The sequence below is a fragment of the Lactuca virosa genome, chromosome 4 (genome assembly GCF_052849685.1).
Source record: "Lactuca virosa cultivar CGN04683 chromosome 4, Lactuca_virosa_CGN04683_v6, whole genome shotgun sequence".
NCBI classification, from domain to species: domain Eukaryota; kingdom Viridiplantae; phylum Streptophyta; class Magnoliopsida; order Asterales; family Asteraceae; genus Lactuca; species Lactuca virosa.
In genome coordinates, this window is record NC_136429.1 from 94,457,659 (window position 1) to 94,470,180 (window position 12,522).

General features: G+C 36.8%; 1 protein-coding gene across 1 annotated transcript; it reads right to left on the reverse strand.

Moving 5' to 3' along the window:
* Nucleotides 1-1,133: 1,133 nt before the first annotated feature.
* LOC145106458 (uncharacterized) lies at nt 1,134-2,895 on the reverse strand. The gene is made up of 4 exons (XM_079043427.1): nt 2,541-2,895; nt 1,709-1,831; nt 1,511-1,630; nt 1,134-1,360 (listed from the first exon to the last, which is right to left on the reverse strand). The coding sequence occupies exons 1-4, from the start codon at nt 2,575-2,577 to the stop codon at nt 1,296-1,298; spliced, it is 345 nt and encodes a 114-aa protein (XP_078899553.1). The 5' UTR covers nt 2,578-2,895; the 3' UTR covers nt 1,134-1,295.
* Between the last annotated feature and the right edge of the window lie 9,627 nt (nt 2,896-12,522).

Here is a 12,522-nt window from a genome sequence, read left to right on the forward strand (position 1 = left end):
TTTACGAGTTTTACAACTTTGATTTTTTTGACTTTGGTACAAATCAACCCATAATTGCATATACTTAATAATTTCACCAAAATGGGCCAACACTCACAACGCACTTTTCATCATTTTGCTATTTCGCTCACACTTTTATCCTTGAAATCTTGAAAGTTTGTGACACCTACATAATCACAAACTAACTTTTTATTTCAATATTCACTTATTAAAATTTTATGTAAATTGGGTAAGGGTATTGTATTGTCAAGCATTTTCGTGGTTGTAGGTTGGAAAATAATGTAGAGAGTTGTTTTGGCATAACGCTAAGTTGAAAACTTGATATAGAGGGACCTCTTTTTTATGTTTACAGTTGAAATTTCAATTACAATTAATCAAACTATGTTATCAAGTTACGTACTAGGGGTATCAAAACCCTATAAAAATTAAGAAGTAAGTTGAAATCCAATCGCATCTCAAACCACTCACCATCCATGTAGATCAGGGCCACATGCTATATTACATTGACCGAGTCAAGATCTCATCCTTTTTGTAATTTCTATCCAAGTCACACAAAGGATTTCATTTAGTCAAAGCTATTAAATAAAACTATTAAGTTGATTTTTTATTTGAAACCCCATATTAACTTTAACCAATAAAATAACTTCTTGCTAGTTGCTCCTTGTCCAACTCCCATACAACTCAAGTAGAAAAGTTATCCATGTATCATGAGCATGTAAAATGCAAAATATGGGCTCATTTTGTTATAGGACTCAAATTTATACATGATTTTACTAAATATCTTTATTCAAACCCATTTGTTACGTTTCTTAAAAAAACCCATTTGTTACATGTTTAGTCGCGTCATTTTTTACCAACATGTATTTTATCCAAGTCAAATTCTAACATCATGGTTACCAAAAATAGAAAATAATTTGTAATCAATATTTGGTAAGAAAATCATTGATAAAAAAAAAATGTTGCACATTTAAAATGGAAAAATAACAAACAAACAATCCACTTATAGTTTTGTACCAAAGCATGGTGCTTTTAAAAAAATATTTTTACCAAACCAAATTAGTTTAAAACTTAATTACCAAAAGATCAACATCAACTAAAAGCTACTACTACTACTACTACAACTCATAACAACATTTCTAGCAAACATCTTGTAAATAGATACCAATTTCATAAAAAGATCAAACCAAGGTTTCTTTACTAAACATCAAAACCATAAAAAACAAGACTAACACATATACATGATTTACCAGTCTTTTATGCTAATAAAAAAAAACATGTGTCCCATGTCTTCGTACTCAATTGTCACGAATCAAATTTGTTGGCGCGCTAAAAACATACTTTGGTAACTCATATTTTGCACCTGCAATGTCCAAAATAATTTTACCATTAATCGAAACAACACGACCAGACAAAGTTTCTAGGGCTATTTTCGTCTTTTGTCCCATACTGACATCAGTCTCAGTCCCAGTCCCAATCAGAGTAGTACTGTCATTACACAATTAAGAAGTACCTCTCTCATCATAACAGACTGTCAAGTCAGCTTTTTGAACGATGACACCAGCACTATCTACTATGGCTTGCGCAAGGGTTAAGTCTGCCTCTGCAGCTGCTTGAAGGGCTTCCCAGATTTCTAATAATCACACAATTATATAAAAATAAATAAATAAATAAATAAAATGGAAATAAGATGATATAATAAATAAATTACCTTTTCGGCCACCATAATGTGGAGCAGTATCCCAAAATTCATCACGCATCTGCTTAAGCTGCTCTGTTGTAATTGGTTCAGTATGTTTCCATGGTTTTGGTTTTGTTATCTTTTTAATAGGTTCTGTTCAAAAATGATTATATGAATCCAGAAAACATCAGAATAAATTTATAATAAAGAAGTGTATAGTTCACATAAGAATCAGGAAATAAGCACAAATAGGTCTTAGGAATATAAAAGTAATGAATTATGTATAGTGGTCATAGATGACAACAATTTAAAATTACTTGTTTTCTAGATAATTTGATTGAATTCATTTGGATCCATAGGATCCATCTGTCTTGGATTATATATTAACACATTTGACAGAAAATTATCAACCAATTTTCAAGTAGGAAAAATAAAAATGAAATGATATGATACAGATAACTGATGCGATACAGACTACCAAACAGGAATTGGAGCTTCCATGTCAAAATCATTATTTGTTTAGGAATTTCAAAAACCCTCGGAAAGATTCACACTTTGAAAAGCCCCTAAATCAAGCAAGGATTATTCAATAATACTCAATACAAACAGCAAGTAGACTAAGATTTAAGAACCATCTTAATCAAAAATCCCCAAAGATCAATCAGAACAAGTTAAACCCTTTTCTCCTAGCACCTAAATTAATCAGTCAATTGAGTAAAATCCAATCAAGCTCATTAGATGCGAAATTTGTTTCTACAATCGATACATGCAACAACAACAACAAAAAAGTCTCCAAAAACACAAAAAAAAAAAAAAAAAATAATCGAAACCCCAATAGAAACTCGGAAATTGGAATGTTTACCGTCCCCTTTCGCATGCGATGATCCAGCACAACCCATACTGAAAACTCCGGTTATCCCCCTGTAAATATCTCCGGCGAGTAAAGTTATATCGAAATTGGTATAGTTTCCTAAGATAAGAATAAGAAGATCCCAGAAACGATTTTATTCAAAATCTCGAGAATAGTCTGGGTCTACGATAAAGAAGCTATACATTAAAAACTAATGAATGATTACTGGATAAAAGGAGACATATTAGGAGGAAGTTGGAGCCCTAATTTGATTATGGGCACCGAATTTGGAACTAGGTTTGTTGCTTTGTCAAAAACTGATAAAAGTTGGATGATAGAAAGAGGGGTAAAAGGGGCGGGATGATGACGTGGCTCATTTTTACCCAGCTCGGTACAACCTAGTTTTCTATATATACACACATGTGGCCTCCACATGGACCACATCTAGAATAATATACATATGTGATATGTCCTTTTGTCCTTTTAAACTATAGGTTTAAATGTTTGGGGTAATCACAAAAATAACCAAAACAAGATGGATATAATTGATGAATGGTTACATATTTATCTAAAATTAAAAAAAAAAAATTGTAAAAAAATCATTGTAATCTTCTTCTTTTTTTTAATTTTGAAGCAACAAGTTATTTGGGCTCGTATGAGACTAGCACGATTCATCCGTTTATGCATTAGGCTATCGTAATCAAAGCACATGCCCAAAGTATGTAGAAACACTAATAATTCTCTCATTATATATTGTAAGATGCTTATTTTCGAATAAACCAATATCTTTCATTAATTAGATATAAGTACAACATTACAAGGGACTTGATGGTCTATACAAAAATAGGGTAGCATGGTCTAACTATACATTGTTCATGCATAAACTAACATCACTGAAAGCTTTATTGGTAGGAACCGTTTGAATGTTTAAACCTAATCTAAACTCATTAAGTAGAGATGCTAGCACCCCTTTCGTGAAGATATTGGCATAATGAGAGCTATAAAGGACATGAAGAACTCGAGCATGTGCCAGGCAACCTAATCACGAACAAAATGAATGTCTATCTCTATGGTTTTGGTTTGTTGATGTTTTTTTGGTTCGTTGATGTTGAACGAGGATGGTAGACATGTTATAACATTATCACATTATATGATCATTGCTTTGTTATGTGACTCATGAAGTAAATTGCAAATACAACATGTTTGTACAACCATATTGGTCCTCCCTCGATACTCGGCATTTACACTGGAACAAAAGATAAATTGTTAGCATTTAGACAACCAAGATAGAAAATTATTGTAACGTCCTAATTTCTAGAATAATTTTTCATTTTTAAAATACATTTTCGTAAAAATACATTCAAGTCAAAACCCTTTGTTCAAATACCATATTTCAAAATCAGAGTTATAAAGGAAAACAACGTGGAATCTCAAATTACAAAACTGCAATGTATGTGTGTACAGTCTCGCATTTGCATCCCCAAGAACCAATAAAGTACCGGAAACATTTAAATCCATAACTGTAAGCCAAAGCTTAGTGAGTTTCCCAAAATATCCACTTAACAATAAACATAAAATTCATGAACACATGAGCCTTCAGTCTGACTGGACCACCTCGCAAGGCTTATAATACACCTGGACCGCTCTCCCGATCCTACAACATATATATGCACCGCTCTCGTGAGCCTACAACACTAGGATGGACGCTCTCCTTGGACCGACAATATCTACTTGACCACACGGGCCTCTTGGCCTACAATACACAGCTGAACCGCCTCAACTGTAACATCCGGGATCTAGAAGGTCAATTATGGAAATAAAACCTCATTTCTAAAGGCTAACTCTTCGAGTTTGGGGGAAGAAACTCGGCATGTTGGAAGTGTTGGTCGCACGTATTTTTGAAGACCAACTCGACGAGTTGGAGAGGACCAACTCGACGAGTTAGACGTGGTTTGGGAAACCCTAATTTCGGTGTTTTGCACCCTATTTAAACAACTTAAACCCCATATGTTGGCCTCATTTCCAGCCACCATTGTCCTAAACCCTAACCTTGAAACCCTAAGGCATTTTTTAGTGTTGTGAGCCATTTTGAGTGCTTTGGTGGTGTGCTTGAAGCCATTGGAAGGAAGGGAAGCTTGGTGAGAGTTGGTGATACAAGAAGGAGCTGCTAGATCTCGAATCTTTGCTTCATTTTCTTCACTTTTCTGGTAAAAAGTCTCAATCTTGCTTTGTGAATTCATAGATCTCCTTCTTAGGGTTCTTTTGCATGTTTTGGTCCAAATAGAGTGGTTATTGCGAGTTGGACGTCCCATTTGGACAAACCCTTTCAGATCTATGGTTCTATAGAGCTCTTGTGGCATAAAGGTGCCAACTTAATGGTCTTAAGGGCTCTATGCATCCATTAAGCCCTTATTGTGGTCTCTTTTAAGCTTTTAAGTTCCCTCTAGCCTTGCATGTGAGTAAATTTGAAGACTTTACGTGACCTTTTAGTCTTTAAGGTCCAAATCTGTGTTCATGGGTTCTATCTTGAAGATATGGTGGTTTTTGGGATTAAGATATAACGTCTGTGTTTCGAGGCTAAGCATTGATGTGATGATGTAATAATAGAGGACAACCGTTGTAACCTATTTTAAAGTAATAAAGATGAATTACTTGAATATTATGTGAATTATGTGCTTTTATGTGATTATATACTTGTTTGTAAAGATATAATAAAAATAAGCGTCAAAAATAAAATGTTAGATAAGCCCGATATCGATGAAGAAAGTGGTAGTGGTCGTGACAAGGATTCCGGAGATATAAAGAACACCGAAATCCGAGTTATAACGAAGAAGTTATGACTTGTCGAAGTTTCGCGACAGAACCGGCACGACACTGCGTGACGTAAATAGTGAATTTATGATAGAGGACGTTTTATCCTTAGCGATCAAAACGAAAGTCGTAGTGTTCGTTAAACCGAGAGCGTGCATAAAAAGAACACCCAAATCTGACTTCGTATGAGGAAGTTATTATTTTTCTAAGTTTCGGCTTAGCAGTATGCAGCCCGAAGTTCGAATATTAGACCGACTGATTTTTAGCTGACACAACCTAAATGAGAATCGACGGTCTCGTTAATAGTAGCTCAACGGTAAAAAGACAGACGAAAAACAGACGTCGGATGAGGAAGTTATGAATTTTTAATGGACTTTCCTGTCCCGGCCTGTTAAAAAATATAACTTTAAAAATAGAGTCAAAATTAGCCGACGGAGTCTAAACGAGAGTTGTATAGTACGGTCTCACCTACGCGTGGATATAAAGAACGTCCAAAACGGAGCTCGTATGCGAAAGTTATGAATTTTAGAAGTCGAGATGAGAAAATGTGAGCTGATGCGAGGGGTACGCCCCGCGTACGAAGATGGGTACGATGCACAGTCTTTTCTCTTCTGTGGTCCGAAATGAGTCACGATGAACCACCGAGACTCCGATACGTGTTGTACGACCCTCGCAGTACGCCCCGCGTAGAGTTGTTGTACCCCCAGCGTACCGAGGCCTCGCACCCTATAAAAGGGCTGCGAGGGCAGTCTTCTTTCTTCACCAATTCACTATCTCTTTCTCTCTCTAACATCTCTCTACCCCCCCCCCCCCCCCAAGCCTAGGGTACCCCCTAGCACTAGAAGAAAGCCTCAGAGAGCCCGAAGGCTCCAAGAAAAAGAGTTTTTCGGTTTGGAAACTCTGCCCCCGCAGAGCCCGGTTTTCAAGCAAACCTTCCGGCTTCATCAAAGAAGATTATTTTAAGAAGCGAAGTGTTGTCCGAATCACCACCTTATCAAAGTGAGTGTATAGTCACTTTCATCTTACACATAGATATAAAGTATTTTATATAAATTACGTGCTATATGTGTATATATATATATATATATTATTTGTTTACTTGAGATCTATGCTGGATGAAAGATTTGAACCTCTTTCTTTTCAGATCTGAACTTTTTCCTTCAGATCTAGACTTTTTCCTTCAGATCTAAACTTTTTTCTTCAGATCTAAACCTTTTCTTTTAGATCTAAACTTTTTCTTCCAGATCTGAACTTTTTCCTTCAGATCTAGACTTTCTCACTTCAGATCTAAACTTTTCAGATCTAACCCTTATATATGAATAATTTATACTTGAGATCTATGATGTATGAAAGATTTTAACTTCATTTTCATATCTAAACTGTATATGTATTTTATATCTACAAATATGTTGGGTAAAACATTGGTAGATGAAATAGTTGATGTGCGGTAGAATGATGAGAGGCATTGATGTTTACGATGATCTAGTCATCTAGGGGAGTATAAATGAAGACCACGGACTATTCTAGGCAGTCCAGTGGAACGATAGCAGGCTCGCAACCTGTAGGTGTTTTTGAAGATGTACTCCATCCCCCCATGGTTGCCTTATTTGACATGTATTGCTGAGGAATCCCCTAAGCAGTGCTGTCACCCCGAAGAAAAATCCTTAGGCTAGGTCCCTTAGAATAGATGCTTTAGGGACGTAATGTAACGCCTGCATTTCTGGGCTAGACATTAATATTGATGTAACAGTCTAGATTAACCTTTGTAACTCGTTTTGAAATAATAAGAATGTATTATTTGAGTATTATGTGTTTATTGCTTAACTGTGTGATTTAAATGAATTAAGGATAAAAATAAGCGATAAAATAAAATATTAGATAAGCCCGATATCTATGAAGGAAGTCGTAGTGGTCGTGGCAAGGTTTCCGAATATATAAGGAATGCCGAAATCCGAGTTATAACGAAGAAGTTATGACCTGTCGAAGTTTCGCGACAGATCCGGTACGACACTGTGTGACGAAAAATATGAATTTAAGATAGAGCGATATCTAGCCTTAGAAATCTAAACGAAAGTCGTAGAATACGTTAAACTGAGAGCTTGCATAAAAAGAACGTCTAAATCTGACTTCGTATGAGGAAGTTATGATTTTTTGAAGTTTCAACTTAGCAGTATGCAGCCCGAAGTTCGAATATGAGATCGAGTGATTTCTAGCCGAAATAATATAAACGACAATCGAAGATCTCGTCGATAGTAGCGCAACGGAAGAAAGACAGACAAAAAGGGACGTCAGATGAAGAAGTTATGAATTTATAACGGAGTTTTCCTGTCCCGGCCTACTAAAAATAATATAATAAAAATAAAGTCAAAATTAGCCGACGAAGTCTAAAGGAGAGTAGTAGATCATAATCTCACCTACGCGTGGATATAAAGAATGTCGAAAACGGAGCTCGTATGCGAAAGATATGAATTTCTGAAGTTTGGGACACAAATTTCGAGGCCGTGTCAGAGCTCACGACTTGAGCACAGTGGCTCACGACGTGAGCAGGTAGATTTCACCCTTAAGAGCCTGCACACGCAACTTGCGATGACGAACGCAGTGACATATTCGAGCTCACGACGTGAGCATTAGGGGCTCACGACATGAGTATAGGAAAAGTTGCCCTATAAATAGAATTCAAGTGCAGCCGAGTTTGGTTGCCAAATTTCTTTCCTCTCACCAATATTACCTCGATTTACGTGCAAGATATAATGTGACAACCGGCAAGTTTCTGGTCAAGTTAAAGTCAAGTCAAAGTCAAGTCAAGGTCAACGGGTCATCTGGTCAACTCATCTAGTGTTTATTTGTTAGGGTTTACTTATGTCTGCTAATGTATAACTCTAATTCTTAATGCAAAGTAACACTTGAAGGTTTCAAATGTTCCAAACTTAAATCCCTAATCAAATTTAGGGAAGTAACAATTCTATAAAACATTAATAAAGGCCCCCGACAAAGTCTCTCTCAATCTCTCCCACTGTATCTCTCTCTCTCCAAAATCTCTCCAAGTATATGAAGTCTCTCCCCAAATCTCTCCTAGAATATCAAATCTCTCCCAAAAATATGAAGTCTCTCCCAAATCTCTCCAAGAATATCAAATCTCTCCCAAATCTCTCCAAGTATATGAAATCTCTCCCAAATCTCTCCAAGAATATGAAATCTCTCCCAAATCTCTCCAAGTATGTGAAATCTCTCCCAAATCTCTCTATGTACTTTCCTCAGTCGAAAACAGCCCAAAACCGGAGGAGAAAACCCAAAAGGGGCCTCTTGGTCCTGAACCTCTCGTCCAGAATCCTCTTGGACCTGAACCTCTCGTCCGGACGCCTCTTGGTCCTGAACCTCTCGTCCGGAACCCTCTTGGTCCTGAACCTCTCGTTCGGAACCCTCTTGGACCTGAACCTCTCGTTCGGAACCCTCTTGGTCCTGAACCTCTCGTCCGGAACCCTCCTGGTCCTAACCCTCTTGTCTGGAATGTCTTCTAAGGAGCCAAGAGGAGTCACCCCTTCCATGGCTTCGGATCTCGCATGCTCCGGAAGGGTCAATGCTTGCTTCGAACCTCGCTTCACTCCGGAATAGACCCGCTTTGGAATCCTTGGTCCGGACCTGCTGGCTTCGCTCCTGACTCCGGTTCCGGGGGACATGCTCCGGATTCTACTATTGACTTCGGAAATGCACTCCTTGCTACGGAACTTAGAAGATGACTCCGGAAACCTCCTAAACCCTTCGGACCCTCGCAGGAACAACATCCCACTCCGGATTTTCATCATTTTCGGACTTTTTCACCATTTTAAGGCATTTTGACGCCGGAAATCACACCAAACTCGTATTTTTCATATCTTAGACCCTTTAAACCCCTATTTTATGCCAAAATTAATTATTTTTAAACATATTTATATAAAATAATATCAAAGATTTTTAACGGGTTTTCTAAGAAGATAAGGAGTTTGACTTTGTGATGTGATGCAAATCCTCCATTTTCCCATGCAAATCTCAGTAAAACATGTATTATCCAAAGAAACTAAGCTTTACCCACCAGCCCTCCATGCAAGTGTCAAGTCACTCCCTGATCCTCCCCTTCAGATACGTGAATCTCCTTTCCTCCCTTATTCCACTTCTCACTTCCTCATCCAGTAAACTCCTAAGAATTCTCTCAAACTCCTTCAAGACTCAAAGGAAAATTTCCAAAATTTTTGTAAGTGTTCATCCTCTTTTACTAGTTATTCTTCATATTATTCCTAAGACTTCCTTATATTTACACATAGAATTATTCTTAGGATTTTCTAAAGTTCAAAGAACACTTCCAAGTGTTGGAACTTGGAAACTCCTTACACCTCTTCAAATCACCCAACAAGCTAAACCAAGGTGAGCTTCATACCCCACCTTTTTCCTTAGTTTTTATTGATTTTGGGGGAGAGTACAAGTCACCTCTTGTTCTAAATTCTTGAATGATTGCATGTATACGTGTGTTTAATATGTGTGTTGAAATATTATCATTTTTTTTATTTCTCTCTGTGAACGTGAGGTTTCACAGAACCCATGAAAATAAATAATATTTTAATCACTACATGAATAATACAATTTACAAAAGGAGCCTCCCAAGTTTTTGGGGGTGTTTAACATGCACCCTTGTATCCATGCTCTTCATAATTAGAAATAAAAGTTGTTGAGATAGACCTTGAAATGTTGACACTAAGTCTAGAATTTCGAAATTTGAACTTTGTGTTCCATAAATGACTATTTGCAAACTGTTAAGGGGTTATTTATAAAAATTTGATATAAGTAAGTTCACCTAGAATATATGCAAATAGAGACTTTATGACAGAAAATTTTGCATGTCATAAAGCTACTGTCATAACTTCACAGAAGTCATAGTTTTACACAAATCATAACTTGACAGAAGTCATAGTTTTACACAAATCATAACTTGACATTTCTCCGGTAAATGGGGTCTCACTTAGTAATATATAGAGAGGAGATCCATTTTAGCCGACTTCGCTAATATTGAATCGATTCGATAAATATTTAAAGCGGATTATTTTCAACAAATGAAACGAAACGGAATATCTAGTCAACAAGTACAACTATTATTATTTATTTAGTAATTAATGGATTTCAACGATTTGCGCGAAACTGTTAGTATTCTAGTCAGACAAATCTTCACAGTACATATATTAATACAATATTGTACACTTTAAGTCCTGTAAGAGTTATAACTAGAGTCTCCTGGAGGGAGAGCGGGAATTTGTGTATAGATCTATACGGGGTTGACACCCCGCACCTTCGTTGTTCGCTACAGCTAGACCGGCCAGTCTAGGGTGACAAATGTCTTAAATGAAACCGACGCCTGAAGAACGTCATAACGGGCACTCCGTCGTATTAGTATGGTTGTAACGACTCATTAGAATATATCAGAAATGTACTTATACAGATTTTACCTTCGGGTTTATAATCAACTGTGTTTTGAATTACCTCAAATGAGACTTTTCACACAAGTGTTATTGTTTTAAAAGCTACTATTTTATACATCAGAAAATATCGGATTTTCTGGAGGAAACGATTTTATTCGATTTTGAAAACAAAGAACTAAGACACACATGCAACTATACTCGATTTGAAACAAGACTTACAACGATTTTGATAAGAAAATATGGGATTTTCTGGATTTCTAAACTATCATCAAAGTTTTATACGAAAATGCTTATGAACTCACCAACATATTTTTTGTTGACGCTTTTCAAACGACTTGTATTCTCAGGGAACCAATAAGCAGGTTATGGATCGCGAACTCAAGATTATTTTGATGTATTTTGGATTTGCTTACTGATGTCTCTTTTGTGTAAAATTTGAGAACATGAACATGATGTAAAACAATGTAAGCTTGTTATATTGATGTATGATGTTTGGGTTTGCTATGTTTCATTTATATACAATTGTTATGATACTGCACAATGACGTCACCCGCCTCCGGACGTTTCCGCCGTTCTGGTCCAGGGTTGTGACATATACCCCCGAAGCCCCGGTATCATCCCGAGACCCTAAGTGAGTCCCGAAGCTCCGAAGATCCTGAGAAGAAAAGAGTTTCCGAGCCGAAGCTCTGCCCGCGAGAAGCCCGGTGTGTGAAGATCTCCCAGTTTCACCGAAGAATACTGCTTTTAGAGCCGTAGTGCTGTCCGATAATCATCTTATCAAGTGAGTGTATATTCCTTTTCTTCTAACACATAGATATGAAGTATTCTCTACAAAATACGTGTTATGTGTTTGTATATTATTTGCTTATTTGAAATAATTGTTGAATGAATGATTTGTACAGGTTTTAAGCTGTATATAAATGTATATATTTTTATCTACTAATATGTTGGGTAGAACATGGGTAGACAGTTGTTGTGTGATGAAATAAAATGATGAGAGGCCTCGATGTTGTTGTTGATCTAGTCATCTAGCGGAGTATGGATGACGACCTCGGACTCTCTCTAGACTGTCCAGTGGAACGCTGGCAGGTTCATAACCTGTAGGTGTTGTGAATGATGTGTTCACCGGTGTACTCTATCCCCCTCATGGTTGCCTTTAGGACATCTATTGTCGAGGAAACCCCTTTGCAGTAATGTCCATCCCGATGAAAAATCCTAGACTAGGTCCCTTGTGATAGTTGTTGTTTTAGGGACGTAAAGTGAGGATAACGGAAATGGGTAATCGGGTTATTGTTGGTTGGTGAAATTAAATATAATTATTTATTGTAGGTTGAAAACCCTATATGCTCACCGGGCTCCCAAGCCTGACCCACTCAGTTTTATTTGTATTACAGGTAGTGGCGCGAGAGCATAAGATGGATGAATCATCAAGTTATTTTGTTTATAGGCCTGTAGTTGTATATAACTGTTGTAAGGCTTATAATGTGTTGTTTATGCTTTTGTGTCTGTATCGGAACATGACATCCTGAGTTTTGATTATATAATGAAAATACATTTCTTTATGAAATGCTTTGATAAATTTTGTTTTATCATATTTTGTTTTGGGAACAAATTCCGCAACTCTTTTAAATCAATGGATTTACTCTGAAATTATTTTAAAAGCATAAATTAAACTGGTCTTTTCTGGCCGTGAATTTGGGGATGTCACAGTTGGTATCAGAGCATTAGTTTAAGTGAAC

Coding starts and splice junctions, on each gene's coding strand:
- LOC145106458 (XM_079043427.1), bottom strand. CDS start 2,577: ATGGGTTGTGCTGGATCATCGCATGCGAAAGGGGACG. Junction 1,631..1,708: donor ACATTATGGTGGCCGAAAAG/GTAATTTATTTA, acceptor TGTGATTATTAG/AAATCTGGGAAGCCCTTCAA. Junction 1,361..1,510: donor AGTCTGTTATGATGAGAGAG/GTACTTCTTAAT, acceptor TGGACATTGCAG/GTGCAAAATATGAGTTACCA.